At 35.7% G+C, this 25,162-nt stretch overlaps 4 protein-coding genes and 1 non-coding gene across 5 annotated transcripts; 1 reads left to right on the top strand and 4 right to left on the bottom strand.

Moving 5' to 3' along the window:
• Positions 1-284: 284 nt before the first annotated feature.
• LOC102631081 (uncharacterized) lies at positions 285-2,472 on the bottom strand. Its single transcript, XM_006485579.4, has 2 exons — positions 2,304-2,472; positions 285-881 (listed from the first exon to the last, which is right to left on the bottom strand). Exons 1-2 carry the CDS (start codon positions 2,383-2,385, stop codon positions 400-402), a joined length of 564 nt encoding a protein of 187 aa, XP_006485642.1. The 5' UTR covers positions 2,386-2,472; the 3' UTR covers positions 285-399.
• Positions 2,473-4,329: 1,857 nt separating this feature from the next.
• Positions 4,330-6,094, bottom strand: LOC102631393 (lysM domain receptor-like kinase 3). The gene has a single exon (XM_025100850.2). It carries the CDS (start codon positions 5,807-5,809, stop codon positions 4,577-4,579), a length of 1,233 nt encoding a protein of 410 aa, XP_024956618.1. The 5' UTR covers positions 5,810-6,094; the 3' UTR covers positions 4,330-4,576.
• A 2,044-nt stretch (positions 6,095-8,138) lies between these two features.
• LOC102606670 (probable acetyltransferase NATA1-like) lies at positions 8,139-9,170 on the bottom strand. The gene has a single exon (XM_006485581.4). It carries the CDS (start codon positions 9,082-9,084, stop codon positions 8,371-8,373), a length of 714 nt encoding a protein of 237 aa, XP_006485644.1. The 5' UTR covers positions 9,085-9,170; the 3' UTR covers positions 8,139-8,370.
• A 946-nt stretch (positions 9,171-10,116) lies between these two features.
• Positions 10,117-19,173, bottom strand: LOC102606975 (lysine-specific demethylase ELF6). Its single transcript, XM_006485582.4, has 7 exons — positions 17,625-19,173; positions 17,068-17,146; positions 16,813-16,880; positions 15,781-15,931; positions 14,368-14,936; positions 13,315-13,512; positions 10,117-13,006 (listed from the first exon to the last, which is right to left on the bottom strand). The coding sequence occupies exons 1-7, from the start codon at positions 18,790-18,792 to the stop codon at positions 10,395-10,397; spliced, it is 4,845 nt and encodes a 1,614-aa protein (XP_006485645.1). The 5' UTR covers positions 18,793-19,173; the 3' UTR covers positions 10,117-10,394.
• Positions 19,174-22,990: 3,817 nt separating this feature from the next.
• Positions 22,991-23,062, top strand: TRNAC-GCA (transfer RNA cysteine (anticodon GCA)). Its single transcript has one exon. It is a non-coding gene; the product is annotated as a tRNA-Cys (tRNA).
• The last annotated feature ends 2,100 nt before the right edge of the window (positions 23,063-25,162 follow it).

Genomic DNA, 25,162 nt, shown 5'->3' with positions numbered 1-25,162 from the left:
TATAGGCTAATTTCATTAGTCAATAGCTTTTTAATTATATTATAACATATCAGTGTAATGAAAAAAAAAAACCACAGTTGACACTTCCAATATTACTGATAAAATGTTGCACTTTATAATTTCATGATTGAATGAAAGAGCCTCTCATGGTTCATTAATCGTTCTAAGATCAATCAAGGGAAATTTGCCACCGGACTTCTTGGTTAAGATAAGCATCAACGTCATCTACGTGAGCCCTCTTAATCGACAATCACCACATACAGTCTGAATTGGACCCGACTAAATTCACGAAAAAGCATTCTGTAATTTCAATTTCGGGTTAAAACACATTGTAATACATAATTTAACAAGAGGCGAATATTTCATTTAAAAAAAAATATTCATATAAACAAATTTGATTTAGTCTTTCAAGACTTCTCTTCCAGCTAGATCTTCAAGTGTTAGATTTAGCGTATCAACAGAACCTTTCTTCACTTCTTCTCCACGAGCAGCGAGGAAGTCCTCAATGCTTCCGGGTTCTCCAAACCATCCGAGATGATCTGCAATCAGGTGTAGATTGTTGCACCCACCACATCGTGCCACCACCACGCCTTTCTCATATGATTCACGACAAGCTGTCTTTACAGATCTTGTTTCACAGACCTTGCAAGTAAATATCATTGCAAGATCATGCCTTGCGGACGTCTTCAAGTTGGACGTCGCACTGAGCTTCACAGCGGAACTGTCATTAGATTTAGAGGGCATCGAATTGCCAGCCTCATGCTGTTCCTGATCCGCATCAGTCACACTGTTTGAATTTATCAATGTTTGAAGTCCTCTCCGGTGGTATTCACTTATGCCAAAATGTGCACTTGTAGAAGGTAGAAATTGCCTAGTGGGTTCTGCCATAAAATATCAATAAAGAAGTAATAAGTTAAAATATCTCAGAAAGGCTGTTAACACAACAGAATGAAATTTACTGCAACCAGCAAGACCGGATTCTAAATCAATTTCATTAAGCAAGTGTGTCAACTCTCAGGTGAGGGGTACCAATTCAAGTCCTCATCTTAACACTATATTTTTAACAGGTCTTCGACCTCATTGGTCTTAATATTATGGTATTATCAAACCGTCCAATGGTCAGATAAAATAGCAGCTCTACATTTCATCAAACCATCCAATTCTCTTCTCTGTTTATATGATATGCATAAACCTGAAGCAGCAAATACTATCAAAAGTCATTTCAAAATGTCATAGTAGTTGGAAACCATTCTAACCATGCTGATTGATCACAAAATAAAGCCAAATTTTTGCTAAGTTTCTAATCTTTGAGATTTAACTCTTTGAAGCATATTTCTAAGACATAGTCTTCCACTCTTCCATTTAAAATTTGATCTGTTACCATCACTTATTAGTTTATTACGAAACTATTCAGTCAATCAATCGACAAAAGCACGGCTCCAGCATCCAGGACTTGTTTATTAGCTCAAAACAGTCACCCTTCACCATAAACCAGGCAAATATCAGTAGAAGTTGCAAGCCTATATTGTTAAGTCCTGGAACATACAAACATATACATAATTCAAAGGAAAGAGGAAATTATGATCCAAACTTTGCACCACCAACTTCAAATCAATTTTAATGTATCGGCAAAACAGAGTAAGGCCAATCCAGTAGATGAAGGAGATAACATGCAGAAATAATTAAAATTTAGCTCATCACTCAACGCCATCACTATTATTCCAAGTTCTCCTTCTAGTTCAATATATATCTTCAGAGAATCGTTCAGTTTGCCTAGCATTAACATAGATGTTTTATTCAAGCAGTGCTTAATTTGAATAGAGACAAGCATCTTATAGATTTACTCACCTCAAAACGATTCGAACAGAACCTTACAATAATATTGGACTTTCGCCAAATAGTTATCAGGATTTGCTCAACAGTGTTTTACCTATCGCAATGTTAAACCCTTCACAACAACACTATTATGATTAACTCCATATGCTTCCAAGTATAATCGCCTTCAACTGTCATGAAAAAATACATGCTATATTCCCAGAAACCCCAGTAAAAGTTCCTGATTTCTCTCTCATCAAGGGTTTTTTTTTTTTTCCTGTTTCCAATTTTATTAACTTTTCTCTCAAACATCTATCCTATTAATCACACAAATCCTATTTGTAAGAATCAGCAAGAACAGTCCTGGAGTAATCAATGGAGAAGGTAAAAGAAACAAAGAAACTACGATATTATGAACTTCAATTCACAGGGGAACGGATACATACATACACCTATATATATTGACAGAGGAGATAGAGAAGGTTCACCTTTGAGAAGAGAAGCTTGAGGCTGGTTACGAGAAAGGAGAGAGATTAGTCGTCTGATTTGCATCATCCTAGCCGCCGCCATTAACGATCACTCAGCTTGGCCGAGGTTCTGTGCAAACTGCAAAGCTTAGAGGAATGCAAGGTGCCCGCGCGATGTGCACACGTGTACGACACATTATAAAAACCTTCTCCTTTTATTTGCGTTCAAGACCTTCTTATTTAATAAAATTTTGAATAAACTAGATACTTTATGAATTGATCAATTAAATCCCGCGGGTCTCCCTTGATGAGGGGTTAATCAATCCCTCGGTTTAACTTAAAGTTACCCCTAAAATTTGTCCACGTAGGATTGGGGTGTGGTTTGGCTGAAGGGATGAACACATCTCTGTTATTAAACCAAAGTATTTACTCTGCGTTTGAAATTGAAGTTGGATAATGTAACTTTATAGTATTAAAATATTTGATAAATATTATTTATTGTGTCTTTAAAGTTATATTAATATGATTTTTCACTTATATAATAGAAAATTTATTATATTTTAAATATTTTTATCAAAATTATTATTTAAAATTTATATTTACTATATATTATTAATTTTTATTTTATAGTTACAACTTTTTTTTTCCACAACAGCTATAACTTAAAATTTATAGCACCTCAATTCCAAATAAGATCTTATTTAATACTAAAATTTATTTTTCCATTTTCTTTATGTTGTTTGTTGTAATTTGAGTAGAGTTTTTAGAAATAAAAAATAATAATATTTTGCCTATATTAAGAAAATTCAAATTTTAGATTTTTAAAAGTAAAGGAAGTTGTAGATTTTTTAAAGAGTTCAATTGTTTAAAATATTCTTTATTTTATTCAAAATTTTATTTCACCCCTTTCATATTATAATTATTAAAAAATATTTATTAAAATAATATTACAAATTTTATATAAAAAATCTCGTAAATAACTTTTTTTTTCATACAAACTTTACTAATAGAAGTTTTACTTTAGAAAAAAAAAATCTTTGTTAAAAAATTAACACAAAATGAGCAACTAATGTAAAAAAAATTTTGTGCAAAAATTGAACAACGTGCAAAATATTGGTCAAATGAAAAGTAAATATGGAAGTCATAGCCTCATAGGTGAAGACTGACAAGTAAATATGGGACTCATAGGTGAAGACTGAAGAACGTGTTTGGTCTTCATTGAGGGCCATGAAAGTGTAACTAGTGCGCTTAATTGACATTTGTGCATGCTTTATGGACACTTGAAAAGGGGAGAGAGGGAGAGAGGCTCACTGATTGAATGATTTGGCATCTTGTTGTGGTTGGGAGAACTGCCACACTATCAACTGATTAATGATTATCGAATTTTTTTTCGTTTAAACCAATAATATAATCCAATTGTTTGCCTTTCATTATACTTTTCTCTATTCAACAACGTAAAAGAATTGTTATGGGATCCTCGTTTGGAGAAGAAAAGTCCTACACCAACCCCCCCCCCCAAAACAAAAAAAAAAGGCCTGACCATTTACAATTCACTGTTAAAATATTTACATATCAAGCTCATTACTGCATGCTTACATGTGCAGCATAGATTAGCTTAGTCTACCTTATTGACTTCAACATAAGAACAGTAGTCAAGATAATTTCTTAGCAGGAATTGATCTCTGCTTCAAGATATCATTCTCCATGTTTAATGCAATGAGAATGACCAGAGCTCTATCTACTTGAGTCTTCCACTAAGACTTTCAGATAATATCTGCACACTCAAGTTCAGAGTCAATACAAAGAATTTAAGAAGTTCAAAGGATTTTTATTCTTTCTACACCAAGCAATCAGAATTCAGAACGGAGCATAAACTTCCATTCGGTTCATATCCATTCTACTGTAGTTTTAAGCCAATTTGAGCCATTGCCAGATTTGTCAGTAACTACTGGATTCTGGCATCTAATGCAAACCCAGCAAAAATGAATCAGACAATATATAACCCCTCAAAATTTGGATTGGATGTGTTGACAAATAAAAAATGAGAGAATGCAAATACCAAATTCATCCACAAATCTGATTATTGTATAAACTTTTTCATATATATTATTCACAACAGTTACAGTATCTACAATGTTCCATCTATAAAGAATCACTTTGCAATTGTATGGAAAAAGAAGAAGAAATCATAGCAAAAACTCAACTCTACAATGTATCAGTAATGTATCAGTAATGTATCACCACAAAAAGAAACTTAAGACCCAAGTCATCAAGAATTAGCATCCAAATTACCCTCATCTAGGTGCCATCGACACTGAAAAATCAGTAGGGAAACCAATCTTATCAGCCCAGTTCTTAGATTCCAAATACATTTTTGAAACCAAACCCGTAACCTGCCTCATATCTGGCCTTTTCCCTGGATCCTCATCCACACACTGCAACCCCAGCAACACCATCTTCTCTGCCACCTCCACCGGATACGAGTCCTTCAGTCTCCTATCCACCCACTTCCTCACACCCCCGACACCACCAGCCACCGCCTCACTCGCCTTGTCTACCACACTAACCCTCCGATACCCATCAATCCCTTCATCAAAAACAAACTTCAAAACTTCTTCCCCACTCAACAACTCCAGCACCACCACCCCAAAAGCATACACATCACACTTCTGTGTAACAACCCCAGAAGCCTGAAACTCCGGCGCCATGTACCCTCTAGTCCCCTCGATTTTGTTCACTTTCCCACTCTCATTTCCACTCACTTCACCACACAACTCCGCAGTCCCAAAATGACAGATCTTTGCACACAAAGACCCGGCATTTTCTTCGCTAACAATAATACTACTGCTCTTAACATGATTATGAATAACATTAGAATGAAGACCGGAAAAATTATGGATATAATCCAGACCATGAGCAAGATCAGTAGCCACCTGCATGCGCGAAAGCCACGTGGACAAGACAGTAAAACTCGGATTCCTCGGATTCCTCAAACAATCAGCAAGATTTGCTCCTGAAACATGTTCATAAACAAGATACCCACAATTCCCAGAAACACAAGCACCCAGAAGCTTGATCAAGCTACTGTGATGACTCCGGCAAATAACGGACAGCCGTTCACGCAACTGCTCCAAATCTAAAGAACGGCGTAGCTTCCGTTGAAAGATGATAACATCTTTCCCGCGAATTGTCCCGCGCCAAGAGGCTGACGCAGAGGACGAGGTGAACTTCTTGGCGAGAAAGTTGTTGGTGGCGGCGCAGATTTCGGAGAGGTGGTAAATGTGAGGGTTTTCGGGTAAAGACTTTTTGAGGGTTTGGAGAGAAGATGATGAGTTGATTACAGATGATGTATTTGATGAGTTGTGGTAATAGTGGGTGCTACTGAAATTTAAGGTTGACGAAGAAGGGTCTGATGATGAATCATTTGAAGAGGATTTTGAGGAGTTGAATGAAGATTTTGATGGGCGTGAGCTGCGAGGTCTTCTTCTTGGGGTGATCATATCTGTGCTGCGTTTTGATTTGCACATGGGATTGTGTGTTTTTCGAGATTGATTGAATTGGCAGAGATTATTTTGCGCATTAAATTGAGCACTAATTGTTTGTTTTTTGGGTTTTTAATTTATGTTTTGTTGTTGTTGTTGTTGTTGTGAAGAATCTGATGACTGGGAGCCTTGCAGTCTGGTCTTTGTCATCAGAGCGCACATAGTTCTTGTCTGTTTGGTGAGTTTAAGAAAAGCAAATTTAGAAGAAAAGAAAAAAGACTACTGGTTTTCAGAGTTTTGGTTGGTAAAACGCAGAGTTTTGGCCTGGCCATTAATGAACAATCTTTCTCATCATCAATGTAAATATGTAAATATAATGATGGACACGAAGTTGAAGCGGTAAATTTTCTGACTTCGCCATATTTTTCATCTAATTAAAGTCAATAAGCCACCAGGCTTTGGCTGGTTGCAGATGGTGCCCTACCAAATATCCCGGTTCGAGTCCCTCAACCCGAGACTAAAGGCTAATTTAGATTGTGGTAATTGATGAAATAAATTATTTATATTGTGTGAATAGGATACATTATTAATTAAAAAAAATTAGTATTTAGTAAACTATATTATTGTACTAGTTGTGAGTTTAAAAAATATTTGTTTGATAAATTTTGCTACAAAAGTAATATTTTATAATTATAATGACTAAAATATATATAAATTTAAACTGTGTTTTATTTATATATAAGGATTTATGAAAAAAATATATATATAATTATCTTTTTGTTAAAATATTAGGGTTATAATAAGAATTTTAAAAACATATAATGACTTATCTTGTAGGTTGGTCATTAAAAGTAGGGAATTACTTACTTTTAAAAACCGCTGCAAAAGTGAAAGAAGCTTATGAAATAATTATCTTTTTAAAAAAATACTAAATATTATTTTTATCAAAACTTATGTAATAAATGCTTATAGAGTAATACGAGAATAAATGTCTCGCCACTCATTGGTATTTAATTTTTGAGTTATGTTCTCGATAGACTTTAGCTTATGTTATAACCGTATCATTTGAGATTCTCAATTAATAAAAATAAATAAATAAATCTCTAGGCTGTATTACAAGGGTATCAATTTTGACTGCCATTAGACACAAGAGCAAGCAACCCGTGACACATCTGCAGTTGTTAACGTGAGACTTTTAAAAACCTCAGCTCAGCCATGATGCAGCAAGAAAGATAATTGACTTTGTTCGGTTCAAACGAAATGAGGCAGTCTGCAACGGCTGATGTAATTGCATTTGGAAATGGCTGTACGAGTACAGAATGGATCATGGATACAATTCCTTTTGCCTGCCTTATCCTGGAAGCGAATTGAAATTTTGACCGAGATTGATATGAATATCCTGCTTTCCCACTAATCGGTTAAAATGTCAAGCCCGCCGGAAGAATAACCAAACCATATTTCAATTGCTCCAATCAGAATTATGAATCAGATTACACTTAAGACTTCCCAGCCAAGTTTGACAAAACGAAAGCGTTTGCCTGTCACAAACTAGGTCCATCATGAAAAATCTCATCTCTAATAACCGAGTTTAGTGACCAACCAGTAACCAACCTTGGCTGCTACAGAAGCATGAACAAATCACCACTTCTATTCAATATGTTCAAGCTGAGGCCACTCAGTTGAGCAGCTTGAGCCCAGCTGAAGCGTGCTCAGGGGCTCAGCCAATTTCTAAACTAGATGGAGTTGATAAACCTAAACTGTGTATATCCGCTAAATGAGTTATATAAACTAGCATGTTCAAGGGCTCAGATAATTTAACAATCAACCTAAAACTTGGTCTTGAACCGGTCTGCTAATCCTATTCAAATAGACAAACATATGCAACCAAGTTATCATCTTTTATTAAAAGACAGGCAAAAGGAAGTAACATCACTGTCCTTTCATTTCAGCCTTCCCTTCTGCTTCCTCTAATTATTCCTTTTACTCTTCTCTCCCTTCCTCGCTCCTAGAAAAATAGTCTAATGCTCCGCAAGTTGTGGCAAAGTATCAGTGAGGGGCTGAGCAGTTATTAAAAAAGGAAACAGACTTAATCAAATGTGAATAGACCATATTCTTAACTAACACAGATAAACCCCATCCTTCGGGTTTGGACATATATGGGGTTTGTCCGTACCCCTTCCCACATTAAAAGGTGCCGAATTCCTTGTTAGGGGTCCCTAGATACATCCCAAACTACCCAACCCCGGAACCCTGCTGTCTCATTCCCTTACATTCACTAAATGAGGCTAACACTGAAAATAACCTTTCCTCCCCATAACCATAATTTGAGAAAAGAATCTGAGTAATGATACAAAAACCATTCGGTATTACTAAATTGAAACAAACAAAAGCTACAACTTCATAAGCATAATGACAATGATTGGAACAACAAACAAAGGCACGTAATCCAATACATTTGATTAATAATATAGTAAACACATCCATTACACTACAACCTCAAAAAGTAAAGCCTTGAAATTCACTGTCCCCAGTTAGAGAAAACAAAAGGGCACAATTAGCGAACCACCATCAAACAACAAGCGTCAACAAATTCCCTAAGCCATCTTTTAAATATTAGCATTACCATAAGCACCCAGAGCGTCACCCGTGAGCCTACAAATCCTCCACTCACTCAAAACTTTTGCACCCATTTCCTCATAAAACTTGATGGCATTCACATTCCAATCAAGCACAATCCATTCAACTCTCCCGTACCCCATCTTCACCGCCTGCTTCGCCACGGCGGACAGCAGCATTCGCCCAAAACCCTTCCTCCGATAACACTCCCTCACAAAAATATCCTCAATGTAAAACCCGGGCTTGGCCAGGAACGTGGAGTAGTTTGGGAAAAACAAAACAAACCCAGCAACGGTAACGTCGTGGGTTTCGTCTGAGGCGAAGGTTTCGCGGTCCGGGTCGTCGAGGGGGAGGTCGAGGTACACGATGCGGTCGACAGGCGAGTAAGGAGAAGGAGAAGAAGCAGGGGAGTGAAGTGGAGCGAAGGGGGAAGGCGAGACTTCCAGAAGCAAGACGGTGAAGGAGGTGAAGGGAGGGGAGTTGAAGAGGGTGGCTGCGAGGGAGGATTCGGTGGCGGAGAAGAGGTGGGTGAGCTTTTCGAAGACGGCCATTTGGTGGATCAGTTTGTGTATGTGGGGCACGTCGGCGGGAGTGGCCAGACGGATGCGGGAGAAGAGTGGGTGGTTACGCGAATCTGTGTCTACCAGTGTCATCGACGGTTCCGGTACCGGTGCCGGCGGCGGGGGGGGTGCTGCGGCGGCCATCTCTTGTTCACTTTTTTTCTAGAGAGAGAGAGAGAGAGAGAGAAATGACTGATTGTATTTGTATTGTGGTTTTGCTTTTGCATGAATGAATGAGCTGGGTTTTATAAATCATAATTATTGCACACGTGCCATTTTTTGTTTTTTTTTTGTTTTTCCTTCAGTAATAAATAAATATTATCATGACTTTAATTATTATAGTAAAGATAAGTAAAATGAAAAAAATGTGAGACGTGGCATTACCATAAACCGCCATGTGTTTAACTAAGTAATACAAAAATTTGTTTAACACCACCCTCTATCTATCTAAGGGATCCCCTATCTTACATGCATGTAAGATACATGCCTCTCACATGAATAGTGTATGGGTCCCACATATACACTATTCATGTGAGAGACATGTATCTTACATGCATGTAAGATAGAGTTTGCCTCTATCTAATGGTTGAAAATTTTGCTTCTCATATGCTTTCAGTTACGAATCAATGTGGATGAAAGGTGAATGCTACGAAGTTAGATTGCTTTAAGCTCGTTGTGGATAATTTAGAAAGAAAATTCATATATTCAACAAGCTTGCACAAGAAAGATTAGAGGAGTAAGCAAAGAATCACTCGGAAACTAGAAGAGAGTTCTGGACTTTACACAATTCTTATCTATTGCTTTATGACAAATACGGTAAATTCAAGAAAAGACATTTAGGACTTGTGCATAAAGGGGTGCTTATATATTCAATTTTGTCAACAAAACACGAAGGAAATCATTTAAAAAATGTCAAAGGACAAAGAGGAAGACATTGTTTTAGAATTGATGTCCTGCTTTTGACCCATTGTCAAAATTACAACAGACTCATTATGCCATCTTCCACAATCCACATTGCCACATTCCAATTGAAAAAAAAAAAAAAGAGACATCTTCCCAACCCTTGGATACAATATGAATGACGGTCGGCATCCATATCCTTTCTTCATTCCCTGCTTAAAAATGAAGACCAATCTAGACAATCAATCTATGAAGCTAAAATGATTTGAACAAATCTTTCTGGAAACCTTCCCTTCCTTATCCAAAAACGAAAAAATAACATGAAAAATTCCAGAAAGATAAAAAAGAGAAGGCTTTTCAACTACCACTGCATTCAAATAATTTGAAGAATGCGCCCTAAGAAAGTGATCGGCCTAACCCCTAAACTATATTTAAGAAACAACACTCAAAAAGAGTTCTGTATATAGTACATGATTCTGAATGCCTCTTTGGCCCCAGAATCTTCATTTCCCGTGGCCATATTTTACAATACCAGCGTAATTTACAGGATATCTTCAGGCAGATAAGTTTTCATAATGCCCTGTTTTCCGTCTATGTCGACTAATATCAGATACAAACCTGAAAGAAAGGCCACAACCCTCAAACTTGCATTTGTATGGCCGCTCGCCTGTGTGCACCCGTATATGCTCAGTCCTAGCCCAAGCCCACTTGAATGACATAGAGCAACCTTTCCATGGGCACTTGAGCGGCCTCTCATCATCATGAACACGCTGATGAATTATTGCATATTTGTGGGAGCTAAACCTCTTCCCACACCCTTCGTGCGGGCAGCGGTTGCGTTTGTGCAAGGATAGTTCTCTCTTCGTCTCAAAACTCATGCGGCAGCCATCTAGATCACACCTGTGATGCCCCTTTAAGATCTTTTTCTTATCCTGGCAAGGCGCTGGAACACTTTCACGGTTTCTCATTGTCTTTGTTGCACGCTTCTCAGCAATCTTTCTGATGTCAACTTCACTTGTATTAGCTGCATCTTTCCCAGCCCGTGACCTCAATCCTTCACAAGGACTCCTGATAAACCCACTGCCATTTAACTTGTTTTCTGTCAACCGCTCCAATTCTCTATTCCTTTTTCTTCCTTTTCCAGCGCTAGAGCTGGGATCTTCCAAATTGGGCTCATTGCATCCCCTCTCTTTGTTGTCTTTTGATGAATATGCTTCATTGCCATTGCAAAATTTTTCAGCAGAGTACGACTCTCTTCGAGTTCTAGAGTACTTTCGGATTACGGCAGGGATAGGCTGATCTATTGGGATCAAAGAAGTAGGTTTTGGTTCCTCGCTAGCAGCATTTTTTGTCTGGGTACCTATTGTCATTTCAAAATCCATTTTTTCTTCAGCAAATATACCATTTGATTCTTCAGAACATGCTGCTATGGAGGTAGGAATACGCTCATTTTCTTCCAGTTGTGCACTAGAATTACAAACAAGCTCATCCATAATAGCTTCAGCAGTAGTATGATTTTGCAGCCGTGTTCTAGGGTCTAACGTCATATCAGCACCTGAGTCTTCTTTGGTACAAATTTCTATTGGAACTTCAGAACATCCTCCAACCTTGAGTGGGGAAGGCTGATCTACTTCCATCCGCGAAACACAACTTGAGATAAGTTTCTGTTTGGTCCCAACATTGAGCAAGTCTGCTGCAGCACATTCCTTGCTTGGAACTTCTGAAATTTCCATTGGAGCGGAAGTAGGCTGAATCATCATTGTAACAGAACTGGAAACAAGTTCCTCATTAGATCCATTTCCAATATTTCTCTCATGCTGCAAATTATCCTGTAAAGACTCTGCAGTGCTTATTTCTCTCATATCCTCACAACTTTCACCTGTTGAGGCAGGAGGCTCATCTATCAGCTTATGATCACATGAAATGGGTTCCACATCATTGCCTCCATTAGTAGATTGCACATTTTGCCGCACTTCATTGTCAGAAATCAGATGGTCACATGCTTCACTAATCATACAGGAATTATCCGGAGCTAAGTTCTCAATCTGTGCATCAAGACTCCTCAGAGGTGAAGAAGCAACACGAAAACTTGCAGAGTTAGCAAGACCGGAAACCTCAATCATCAAAACATCCTTATCAGCCACTTTCCTACAATGTCCCTCAGAAGCCAGATTACATTTCTCATTCTTGATGGTCATACTTTCTGTAATTTGATCCGATCTCATTATTATAGATCCCTCATTAGATGCAACGGTATGGTGAGAAATTTCAGTTTCCTCACTAGTTACATCAGTGCCACTGTTTTGTTGCATCTCGGCACTTTTGCATGTTGCCATGTGAAAAATATCACCCTCGATATTTAATTCCTTCATTGATTCAGTATCATTCTGCACAATGCTATCTACCACTAAAGTAGCAGTTGCAAGTGAATCTGCCACCCGTGAAGGCGAGTAATTCAAACTCAAATTGCTAGTTGCTTCACGGACAGGGATGTCATGCAGCCCTTCGGACATCCCAATAGGAGAGTGAATGGACCCAGCAGAAATGCTTCCACTATTCCCAGTACCATCAGGGTTAATTTCAAAATCACTTCTATTATGCCCATCAAGATGGTCACAAGTGGCAGCAGAAACTTCTGGCAGGAGCTCTCTAGGGTGTACCTGGTCCCCACATGCCCCAGTTGACAAATCTGGTTTCTGCTTAAATTTCCTTCTTGAATACTGAATAAGTTTTTCTTCTTTTTTAACAGTGGCGCCATCTAACTTTCGCCCTGTTACTTCATCTTTCTTTATCTCAATGTTCTGGCATGGTTTAGAGTGGGCTCGGCCATAAAGCTTAATTTTTGAGCGAGATCTTCTAAACTGCCATTTGATTTTGGAGAAATCTGAGCTAAGACTTTTCTCGGAGAACAAATCACCCAGTGACAATGCATGCTGAACACGCATAGATGGTGAGTTCTTTCTAACCTTGACGCAATGTCGTAAGTTGATACCCAGTTTTGAGGTCCAGTCTTCTCTACATTCATCAAGTTCTCCATCATCAATTGCAAGATCAATCAAATGCAGATCTTCCTCAGATGCAGCATCTAGGGGAACATCAATATAATTGAAAGGGCTGCCAATTTCCTCAGCAACAGCTGCTGCATGTGCTTTTATTTTCTGATAGTCTACAAGAATTAATTATTAAAGTTACAAACTCAGTTCACAATCAATAGAAAATATGAAAGCCAGGAATTGGTGCTATCGTTGGTCTTGGAGTGATAATGATGGGTTAACTAACGGCATGATGTGATTGTGACACAAAAAAAGGGAATTGATTTCGACTGAATGCCTCTTTCCACAAATAAAACAAATTAAAATTTGGATAATTCAGCAAAATCTAGCCTGTCCTTTGGAAACAAAACTGTTAAGGGGAAAACTCGTAAAGTCAGTCAATTTTTGAACCAGTCAACTATAGACTTAAAGGCAGCCTCACCTGAATGACAAATGACAAGGATCTCTGCTCCACCTTTAGACTGCAATATCTCCTCAATCTGAGCAGCGTGCTCGAGGCAGAAAATCCGGGGTCTCAAATACTTATTAGAAGTGTTCCATATCCTACTGGACTTGGTTATCGAGGGTACCGACAAATCCTTTTGAAGCAGAGAAATATCAGGAACAAGGGAAAGATCATCTGCAAAAATAAAACACAAGGCATGCTATTTAGCCACTTTGAAGTCCAGTTGGTGATGATGTTAATTAATCCTATTTTCATCTGCTCATATCAAGAGATATCAGAATTATTTTAGGGCTAAGGATTGTGTCTCATAAACTTTAATTCTCGCCAACAAATGAAAAATTTACACCCCTTGCATCCCAAAAAGATTTCTTCGTGTGTAATTAAATTTGATACATCAGCTCGTGCATCTCCATATGATAGTACAAGTTTAAATTATAAGAATAATGATCAAGACAGACGCTATATTTACTATTAAAGAATCATGACCTTTCTTTGACCAAGTTCTGTATGGTAACTAACAATATTAGCAGATTGAAAGTCCTAAATCAGATAGACATATTGGAACATTAAATAAATACAAAAATCATTCAAACATTAACACCCTAGTTTCATACTCAATTTAATCTAGAAAGTGAACACCCAAAATTGCAAAAATGAAAGATTAGTAAAATGATTGCCAGAATCATACAGGCACTTCTTTACACCACAGCAATTAATTATTATTTATTTCACTGACAAACTGATGCAGAACACCTCCAAATGTCCAAAAGATCTGCAGAATCTAAGATTTAAACTATTCTACAGTGGCTAACAATATTAGATTTAAACATACACAGGATTCATCATTTTTCTTTCAATTTTATTTTTTTCAAATCTTTCCTGAAGTGTAGAGTATCAGGTTGATAAACTTTAATTTTAGCAAGAAATTTGTAGTCCTAAATTCTAAACTGATGCTAGAATCATAGAAGAAAAGGCAGGAAATAGCTGAGAGTGATGGCAAATTATCGGATAAAGTAGGTGGCAGAATACCTGAAACAGAGCTCTTTACAGAGCCATCAAGGTTTGTATGGTGATGAGTATTTTTTAATTCTGAAACTCCAGGTCCTTCTTTAACCAAATCAGCAAGCAGTTCAATCGATGCCCTCTCAGACAGTTGTACCACAGACATAAATGGAAAACCTAGAATCCCACAAGCTACGCATGCCAGTGCTCCAGAATCAATGTGAAAATCCCGTGAGATGTCATCATCACCCATATACGGATCATTTAGAGCTTCCATATACACGTTCATCTCATCAAGCAGATTATTGTGATCATTGTGTTTCTCATAAGGATTATTGGGAACAGTTTCTCCAGGTGTGGTAGAAACCGTTTCATTTGCAGAGGGCATTTGAGACTCTTTGCTTTGACATGGTAACAAATCAGCATTCCATAGTACAGCATTAAAAGTTGATTGTCGTCCAAGAAGAACAGACAATATGTTGTTTTCTTTTAAAATATCTTCTACAAAAGCCTTTTTCACTAACAGCTCTCTTTCTTCCTTCTGACGATCTCTCAACCGTGAACTCCGAGCACCTGGCAATAAGGATCTTGGCACCCTGCCATCAGAACAAATACAGTACAAGAAAAATGAGAAACAATTAATAAGATGTGTCAAATTATATCTTTATAGACACAATAAGAAGGGCACAACCACAGAATGATTTGACTAATTCAGAGATCAAACTTCTCAGAATCCATAACGTCCTGTATTGTAGAAAACACTCTCAACAGAACTAGATCCATTGAGCTCTAGTGCAGTTCAACATAAATTGCAATTTCTTTCAAAGGAAGATGAGTGCAGTCTACAGTAACTCAAAATAATTTAACTCAATTACCATTGAAACCATGTAACTAAAGTAATTTAAGAATTAAAGATACATAAAGATTAAAGCAATGAATAGCCAAATAGCCCCAAAAAAGAAAAATAAAGTCAACAATTACATAGGCACAGGCAATACATATGGACTAAGCTATTTATGCACAGAAAGAAGTCTTCGTGAGCGTGAATCAGGACCTGATTACTATTCGTCTATAAAGATTGTTCTTTCTAAATCAGCCATAACTTCCTTCTCAGCCTGCCAAGCCAGAAATCATTTGAAAGACATTCTGGACCCAACACACAACCAAATCCCATAATATTTTTTTTTTTTTAAAAAAGAGTTTTAGCAATTCATCAGGTATAGGGGTAGGCTGGTAACCATTCATTACATTCGATAAAGGACAATAATGAAAATTACGAATGTACAAAACTTTATAGAGCAAGTCGCTGAAGCTATGAAAATGTGATAATTTCACTCAATATTTACTCAACTTGGGAACATATCAATTATAATTTCAATCAATATTACTCAACTGAGGAACATATCAATTATAAAGCATGCATGTAGGATACAAACTCACCTTGAAATAAATGACATGGTCAACAGGTATAGCAGCTGCTGATGGGAAAGCATAGGAAGATAATTCATAGCAGCTCTTCGAACTGCAGCTTCCTTAGCCACCATAAGCCACTGTGGAGTTCCAAAGTTAGCAGCTTCCCCACAATTAAAACCTAGGTTGGAGAAAGAAAGCTATGTAATCCTTGAAAAAATTAATGATGTAGAAAGAGTGAAATGTAAACTTCAGGAAAATCCTTCCTGCTGCAGCGTATGGAAAGCATCTCAGCAACAATACATTCAATTCAAAAAATTTTAAGGGCAGGATAAAGATTAATTTAATGACAGTTGTGGAAGTGACAACAATTTTATTCTCTAAATGAACATGTAAAATCAACATCACCTAATCATGTAAACGTTTACAGTATTATTAGTAGATGAGAACATAACCTCTCGTTGAAATTTAAACTTGCATGCAATTCTTAAATAAATAAAATCAGAAGCCAGCAGCTCTTTCAGTCAGGACTATTGTCTACTTAATATTGCTACTCTATTTTACTTCTTCTGATGAAATTAAAGTTTAACAATATTGTTCTCGTATGATCAACTTGTGAAATGCCAACTTTGAAATTTGTGCTATAACACTATGTACTCCGAGGTAAAGAGTGAAAAACTTTCAGACTACTTTTTCAGCACCCATATAGCTGACACATGGATGTGGTAACGGCCACAAACAAAATCTTATTTATACAAACTCCTCACGTATATAGTTAATGATTTAGGTTCCTACGAAAAGGACTGGAATCTTACCAATCTTAGTTTACAACCATGTAAAGACTGAACATTTGAGCTAAACCCTTCACGTCTTTTTTTTTTTGGAACATATATTGACATTCAACAAACCATGCATCAACCCAAATATTCTAAGATTTGTATATTCCAATTTGCTTGTATTAACAAACCATTTGACCATATACCAATTGCCATTTGGGGAGTCATAACAGCGAAGATGTCGAAATGATCTTGTAAATGTGCAACCAAACTGTAAAGCAATTACCGTGGCTGAATCCTGCATGGTAAGCCCGTGGAAAAGTCACAACAAATTCACCAGGATTCTGAACTAACCTAAAAGAGAAACCATAATAGGCATAAGTAGAACTTCAACAACACTATCAGCACAAATCAACCCTAGCCAGTTTTATGCATGGCAAACTAAATTGATCACATCCATGAACTCATAAATGCTAAAAGAACATCAGAAAGTGACGAATTTGCCATTAATTTTGAGAAAAATAATAATAATGCAACTCACCTACAACAAGGAATGCCCGATGCAGCAATTACTTCGGGTGATATGAGAGTTGTCTTCTCACCCAGTAATGAGAGAGCAGCTGGCAATACAGGAAACTGGGATTTAGCTACCAAAATGATATGGAATTAACAAATTCCAACATAAAAAGAAGAATTCTACCAAAAAGCCACTGGTCAATGGTCAGACTGAGAAATATGCCTAAAGCAACGACAATTCTTTAGTCTATATAATAATGTAAGACTGTTGTAAGCATATTAATCAATGAACTAAAATAGGACTGTAAGTTTAGGATTTATCAAAATTTATCTACCCACATAAAACACAAAATACTGACCAGGTCCAAAATTGTTATCCCAACAAGATGAGGTCCATCTATCAGGGGGTAACCTAATTTGACACACCAAGAACATGGAGTTGCAGATTTTTTCTTTTTTTCCCCAGTCCAGTGAAGATAAACCCAGTGTTGTAGAAATGCTAGATTTTTTTTTCCATCTTTCTATAACACAGAGATTTATTATGCAACATCTGACAGTAAAATGAATTAAAAGTTGACATACCTAATCGGTCAATGTCACCACCATAAGCCTCATTGCGAATAACTTCCTCAAAAGTAAATGCATAGTCTCCCGGGATGGCATACCAAGTCTTTGGAGCACCAGTGTGAAGGAAATTCATGCTGTGAAGCTCATGATCTTCAACATGCCAGGCAAACCAGCTGAACAGCATACCAATATAAACCATGGGAGAAGTAACACCTGGGATATCATCTGGCATGAAACGTGTCAGTGATCCAGGTGAGCGTGAAATGACTTGCAGATTCCAAGGGCTGTTTGAGAGCTTCCAACCAGCCGTTCCTTCCACATCATTACTACCAGTTACACTCTTTCGTCTAGAAGATCGTGAATTTTCATCAAATGGAAGAGTTGATGAAGGCGTAGATGAGGTGGGGGTCTCTAAATCGTTCTTATCACAAGAATGTGTAATCTGATCATTATGGCAATTTCTGGCACTTTCTAGTTCAATATTCTTTTCATCAGCCTTTCCTCTGTTCCGATATGATTTCCAAGACGTCACCTTTCTCCTCCGTCTATGAAAATAGCGAAATTGACCCTCCGGTTCTCCAAAACCTGACCCGGGCACATCATTCGCATACTCCACATATACAGGCTTCTCTGAGGCTGCCTTCCAAAACAACGCTTCGATAACTAATGGTGAAACCTCCTTAATCACACTCAATAAACTCCGTGCAAAAGCCTTTGACTTGGACTCAAACTGTTCCAAGGTATAAACCTCCCCACTTTGCCATACTTGCTTTTGTGCACCTAACTGCAGATTATCTTTATTATCAACCCCTTTAATTCTTTTCACACTCTGCCCCAACTCCTGGTGTCTAGTTGTAAAAACTGCCCTAGCCTCCCCCTCGTTACCACGTTCACAACAACCCACTGTCGCCACAGTACCAGCATCAGGCAAATTCACATCGGAACCCAATTCCGAGCACTTTGAGAGTGACTTATTCAAGTTACCAAAAACATATTTCTTCGAGGGTTTTGGCAACGGTGGGACAATTTTACATATCCCAAAAGCACTAGCCTCCTTCTCAATTCTTGATATGTAAGCAATTGGGTCAGCAAATTCAGTATCAGTTGGATAAAACACAGGTGCCAATGGCAACCCTTGCAGCCATTTGGGTATTTCCACATTATTATTACTATTATTACCCATCTAAAACAACAAAATTTCCACAATTACAACAATCTCATAACTAAACCCAGTAACCTAAGACTACAACTCAAACTCATGACATTGTTCAATTAATTGTTGAAGTTACAACGAAACACTCAAGTGGGTATTTGCAAATGAAAACCCTAGAAAAAGAATTGAAGTGAGGAGAACTTATAAGGGTTTTCCTTGCTTGTGAATTGAAGCTAACATTAAAGCAAAGAAACTGATACTAGTAACAAAAATGTAAACAGAAAAGAACAGAACCTGGTAATTTCTCCTAGAGACTTTGAAAAGATTTGCCTTCAAAAGAACCAAGCCCCAAGAGAGAGAGAGAAGAGGTGGAGTTCTTTTTGCCTAGGTTTTTTTGAGCAACATTCAATGTGGGCGCAAGGTAGAATTTTGTATCGTCCGTTTGCTAACCTACACATGTGGAACACAGCGCATAGTTTGATGATTTCACTGTTTCTGAGCCGCGCGATTTCGGTTGGGGATCTTTGGGGTAAAAGCCAAAAACGTTGAAAAATAAAAAATAAAAAGATAGGATAATCCCAATAAATAATTAAAAGTAATTATATGCACAAATAAATAAATAAGTTTTAGATTGCGTAGGTACTATGTTTAAGTAATATATGTACCTAGTGGCGCATGCTAGCCCCGAGCTTGTTTAATAAAATGATAGAAAGGGACGTGTAGGGTATCTAGAATTTTATATTTTTATGTTTATCCATTTAATTGTTTTTTACTTCAATTTAACAAATAAATATAAACTTGTATAAATTGTGTAAAATTATCTGAGATGACATTAGCATTCTTTTTTGTATGTAAAATAAAAAATTAGAATAATATTAGGAATACAATTTCTCTTTATTTAAATTGATGCAGTTGAGTTGTATCATTAGTCTAATATATGTTCTTTTCAAAATTTGTGTAAGAGTATGTAATTTGTATATATAAATATTCTCCTTTTCAGAAGGTTCCAGTCATCTTGCGCATGCATTAAAAAAAAAAAAAAAAAACTCTAATTCTCATCTAATATTTGAAGATAAATCTAAGTATAAATATATGAGGTCTGAACTAATAGAGTTATTTAGGCAGCTTTGTAAGAAAATAATAGCTCAATTTGAGAGGAGCCTCTTATGGACTAGTTTGCTTATAGTGCACAAATAACATATTTTATAAAGTGGTAAGTCAACATGATAATGTAACATTTAAACTAGATCCTCGATGCACACTGTGGCATCATTCTTTCCTTAAAATGTTAAAAGCAAACAAATATACCCTTATTGAAAATAGTCAATATGCCTTTTGATGTTATATGTTTGGTCAATTTTAGATTTAGGGTTGCAAGTTGAACCAGTCCCATGAGAGTTTCTGCAATGGGATCACTTTGCAGTTTTGTACCCATATCTTCTGTATTTGTGCCCTAAATTACCAAATTTAGATTAAGCAATAAAATCTTGAAGGACTTTTGATGTAGGTTTTAGCCCAAAATGGCCGTAAAATTGCCAAAACAAACAGTAACCCGTTTAAAAATGTATAATGGTTTGATTGTTATTCAATATTTTTTTTTTTCATTTGAGTTAACTTAAGAAGTGAATTTATCTTATTGCTACATATAGTAAAGATTTTATTATTATCATATTCACCTGTTAAATTAATAAAACTTCTCATTTATTTTTTTTTCTTGATAATTTTGTTATTTGTAACGTCAATGTCAAACATTATTTTTAAATCTCTCAAGTTATTAAGTCATTTGAATTAGATTGACATTCAATTCTCACTTCTTCTAAAATTACTTGACGACAAAGTGATTAAACTATTAATTAGCCTCTACTTCTTAAGGTTAGACAACAAGAAATACTCTTCCTTTTTATTACCCACCGCGTCAATTATATAACAAAAAAATGGGGCATAGAAGATGAGCCATTGAACATGTATGCTTGAAGCATGTACAACAAGTACTTTAATTTATTTCTAAGATCGAATTAGCTATCAACAAAAATGTGAAGACATGATTTCAATGATATCACATACTAAAAAAAAGGGGGGGAAAAGAAAAGCTACAAGTAACAAACCAACACATATAAGAAATATTGAGAAAAGAATCAATTTCATTGATGTAAAATATTACTTTATATATAGTGGTACAAGATTACAATAATGAGATTTTTATGATAAGATAAACCAAACTCATTATTATATCAGTAAAAAGGATCGAAGTTATCTCTAAACATCACATTTATCTGCAACATTATTAGAGGTAATTGGAGATGATTTCACTGTTTGCTCTACACACCACACCACTAAAAAAAGGCACATTGTACACTGGCTGATCCATGCATGCGTGCACATGATCAATACATCTAATCGAATAAAGATTTAAAAGGGAAAATTAATCACCAAAGTTTAATATAATTAAGCTGGTTTATGACCTTTGATCGTCATTAGGTATATATTTTCTTGATTATTGTTGAAATTAATTATCAATTACTTTCATATTAGGGTTAGGGTATTTAATTAATCAAGCTTGTTTCGGTTTTGGTTTCGTTTCCTAGGTAACACTCCATATTGTCGTCTTCTTTGGTGGCAGTGGGACTGCAATGGCTTTCACAGGCAGCTTCGCATGAAGGCTGGCTAACTTTTACTATTTCATACATTGTTGCATGCAATTTTTGTTACACTTTGGATCTTTAGCTGCTTTCCCCATCAATACAACCCATGCCAAGGATTTTTGTTTTGGTTTTGGCGATCATCGTAAGCTCAACCTTTTGGTTTGATTATAGAATTAATTGATCCATTTTTGTGATGAGTCTGTTTGAGTAGTGGTGAGGAGTGTCAAGAAATAATAATTTGACGCTATATGGTAGAAAATGAACATGAATAAGGAAAAGATTGTGTTTATGCTTTTCATTTGGATTGGAACAAAACATGGAGAACGCAAGGCTTACAAAATTACAATCGTAGCGTTTTCAAAGAATATTGACAGAGATTATCGTATTGATGGCAAGTAATAGATTTTTCACTTTAAAAAGATGAAGATCAAAAAAAAAAAAAAAAAAAGACTATTGGGAACGGGCCAACGTCCTTTACTCGAAGACACAAGTGATGTTGATTTACATGCAAAAATAAATAAATAAATAAACATTACTAGTAATATACATGTGCAAAGGACGTGAATAATTCTGTCGGGGTGGCAATTTGTGATGAGATACATCAATTCCACGTTAACAAGACCAATGAACACATCTGGATGCATTTTAAATGATATAATTATTATTAATAGTATTAAATATGTGCCGTGTGTTTATTAATTGTGTTGGGTTTAGAGTTACCGTGTTGATCTTCTTTTTTAATCCAATTGAAACTACGTAATATCTGTCTTATTTTAAAAAATTATTCATTGATATTTGCACCAAATTGATCATAATTCGAGTTGCTAATGCAAGAAATAAATTTATTTTTTTTTGACAGGAAAATGTAATATTTCATTAAACAAATAACAACAGTACAATAATATTCGCACGTACCACATCATTAGTACATATGACAGAGATCAAATTATGGAGACCAATTGGATTAACCCATAAAACCATACTGAAGACCAAGAAGAAACGCTTCTATATATCCATGAATTAAAAGCACAGTACAGAGATAGTTCAAGCTCCAATCGTGATCCCCTGACTCTTTTGGTGCAATATCTATCAACATAGTTAGAGTTTCCAACTGGTACCAAACTAGATTTTTTTATAAAAATTGATCCCACATAGCAATCTTACTCATAGCTGAAGGAGGAAGAAACTGAAGTAGATCTTGCATCCTCACACCTGAAAGTGGAGGAGGCTAAAACAAGACATCCATCCTCAATCCATAAGGATGAGGAGGCTGTAACAAAAAACAAAAAAGGAAAGGAAAGGCCACTGAAGAAGGAGAGAAAGAGCTCCCTCTTCAGGATTTTGGTAAGGAAACGATAAAGAGTTTTCAGAGGAAAATTTTGTGGAAAAATCTAGAGAGAGAATATGTAAATGCAAGAAATATTTTAAAAGATATATGAAAAAAAACATGTAACTCAAATACGACATACAGTTACTAAATTTTTTCTTGCATGATTAATAATAAATGGATCGGAATGTCTTTTAAAAACTAGAGAATGTATTTCGTATTGGTTATATATTTAAAAAGGAAGCGAATACAGCCAACTGGGTCCATAGCTCAGTGGTAGAGCATTTGACTGCAGATCAAGAGGTCACCGGTTCGAACCCGGTTGGGCCCTAAATTTATTTTAATTTTCAAAATATAAACTGCAGCTTAAATTTAATTTTGATGTTGTGTTGGCTCGCGATGTCTGTATTTATTTTCATGGCTTCTATGCTGCATTTTCTTTCAATATGATTTAATTGAATTTTTTTTTGGAGTAATATTTTTTTCAATTATATTATTTTGATGCATCTTCTTCCCTTTCTTATCATCTTTGTGATGAAAAGGAAAGAAAATTAGTTTGAGATTTTGATTAAATAGTCTTAAATATTTATTTAATCCTTACAATTTGAGCAGTTATGGTATTAATTTTTATATTTTAAGAATTATTCAAAACACTTATGTCGTCGTTATTATTTTAGTAGCTAGCTAACGGTTGAATCTGACTTTTTTTCATTGGTAAAATCACATTTATGGCTTACATAACTTAAAAGTCAAGCAAATCTAATATGCAACAAATAAGACATAAATAAATAAAAATTTTAATAAAAATGAATGTACGAGGACATAGCTTCTCATTGACATAATCTTTAAAAATACAGTAAAAGCTAACTGAATAATTGGTGAAGCTACACTTTTTTCTTCTTATAAATGAACTGAATAGCATGTGTTGATATCCCACAGTCACTCTCACCATTGATATAATTTTTTTTTTTTTCGTGAAAAAGTTAAATAGGGGAGATTTTATTTATTTAATTAATTATCTAAACAAATCGGTAATATCACCTTTACCATCATTGCCATCAATTTGGTGACAGAAAAGTTGGCAGCCAAGAGCGCATGCAGGATCGGATCCTTTTGTTTGCTGAAAACAGATTGGCATGCATAGATTCACACATTCTTTCATATCTATATCGTCTCCTGCCTTCGCATTTTCTCCTCGGCTCACCTTCAAATTGCCCATGCAAATCAGTAATATCATTGCAGTTATCAAAACCACACAATTGCTTTCGCTCATTGTCCCCTTTTTGCTGCCTGAATTACAATTCACTTTCGGTTTTCGAAAATTTTAAAACTATTTTTTTCTTCGTTGATGTGTTAATTAATTAAAAGAGATCTGGTTTTGGAATTTTTGTTTATATGTAAGGGGCAAGGGTCTAATTGGTGTTTCGAAATTCGAATGGTTTGGAGAAAAATATGGAGAGAATATATACAGGGTTGCGGAAAGAAAATGGAACAATTTTAGAAGATGATATGATAAGAAGTAAAATAGTAAATAGAAAAAACTATAAATACTTTATCTATATATTACAAAAGTTTCTATATTAGTGTACATAAGATGAGAATATTATAATGTATGACATCTTTTAATTTTTTAGTGTTTTATTAAATAAAGCAAAAATACTCTCAAATATACGTAATTTAGAAACAAACTCAACGTAAAATTAAATATAGGAAAAATAAATGAAGAATTGCTTTTTTGTACTCCTAGCACATTAAAAGTTTAAAACTTTAACATGAGTTATTCCCAAATCTACACGCTACTCAATGTATGTACAAACACAAGCAATTTAAAAGAATGGGCACGCATTATAATAAAATTATTGAAATCGATGTGATGTAACAAAGAAATCATGCAAACGGGGGGGTCAATTTGAGCAAATATAAAGAAAATATTGATGGCAAGTAAATAACTAGTACAAAATTAAGAAGTCTTCGGTTTTCGTCACCAAGGAGAATGCATTTGATTTTGCAAAGCCTTCCTATTCGATTTGGATTCTGTTGGATGAGGTTTATGGTGAGCTTTTTATGATATTGTGATCAGCATTTATTGGATAAAAATATTATGATGTAATTAAATCTTAATTATATGTGGTTACATAAGATTATAAGAAGCAATCGACATAATTCAGCTTAGCACTAAGATTCTTTTGAATAACGATAAGCTTTTTAATCAATATCCTAATTAGTATTTAGGTACTATCTGTCATTCATTTATTGAATGGTAAAATAAAATAATAAAAGATAATTTTATAAGTTATGAAATCTACCATCTCATTGATCCTGATTCTATCGCTGCTATACTTTTGTTTCTATTTATATATAGAGTTGGAAAGCCATGTCTTCTTTATATCCAATCATAATTTGCAAACAATCATCAACAGATGATGTTGAT

This window comes from Citrus sinensis, chromosome 4 (assembly GCF_022201045.2).
Source record: "Citrus sinensis cultivar Valencia sweet orange chromosome 4, DVS_A1.0, whole genome shotgun sequence".
Taxonomy (NCBI): domain Eukaryota; kingdom Viridiplantae; phylum Streptophyta; class Magnoliopsida; order Sapindales; family Rutaceae; genus Citrus; species Citrus sinensis.
This window is presented reverse-complemented; position numbering and strand designations above follow the sequence as displayed.

Bases quoted from the DNA above. Each gene is read 5' to 3' on its own strand.
- LOC102631081 (XM_006485579.4), bottom strand. From the start codon at position 2,385: ATGGCGGCGGCTAGGATGATGCAAATCAGACGACTAATCTCTCTCCTT. The intron at 882-2,303 runs GTGAACCTTCTC...ATTTTATGGCAG, and splicing joins TCAAGCTTCTCTTCTCAAAG to AACCCACTAGGCAATTTCTA.
- LOC102606975 (XM_006485582.4), bottom strand. From the start codon at position 18,792: ATGGGTAATAATAGTAATAATAATGTGGAAATACCCAAATGGCTGCAA. The intron at 15,932-16,812 runs GTAATTGCTTTA...TCTCCAACCTAG, and splicing joins CCATGCAGGATTCAGCCACG to GTTTTAATTGTGGGGAAGCT. The intron at 13,007-13,314 runs GTGAGGCTGCCT...TAATTCTTGTAG, and splicing joins CCTTGTCATTTGTCATTCAG to ACTATCAGAAAATAAAAGCA.
- LOC102631393 (XM_025100850.2), bottom strand. From the start codon at position 5,809: ATGTGCAAATCAAAACGCAGCACAGATATGATCACCCCAAGAAGAAGA.
- LOC102606670 (XM_006485581.4), bottom strand. From the start codon at position 9,084: ATGGCCGCCGCAGCACCCCCCCCGCCGCCGGCACCGGTACCGGAACCG.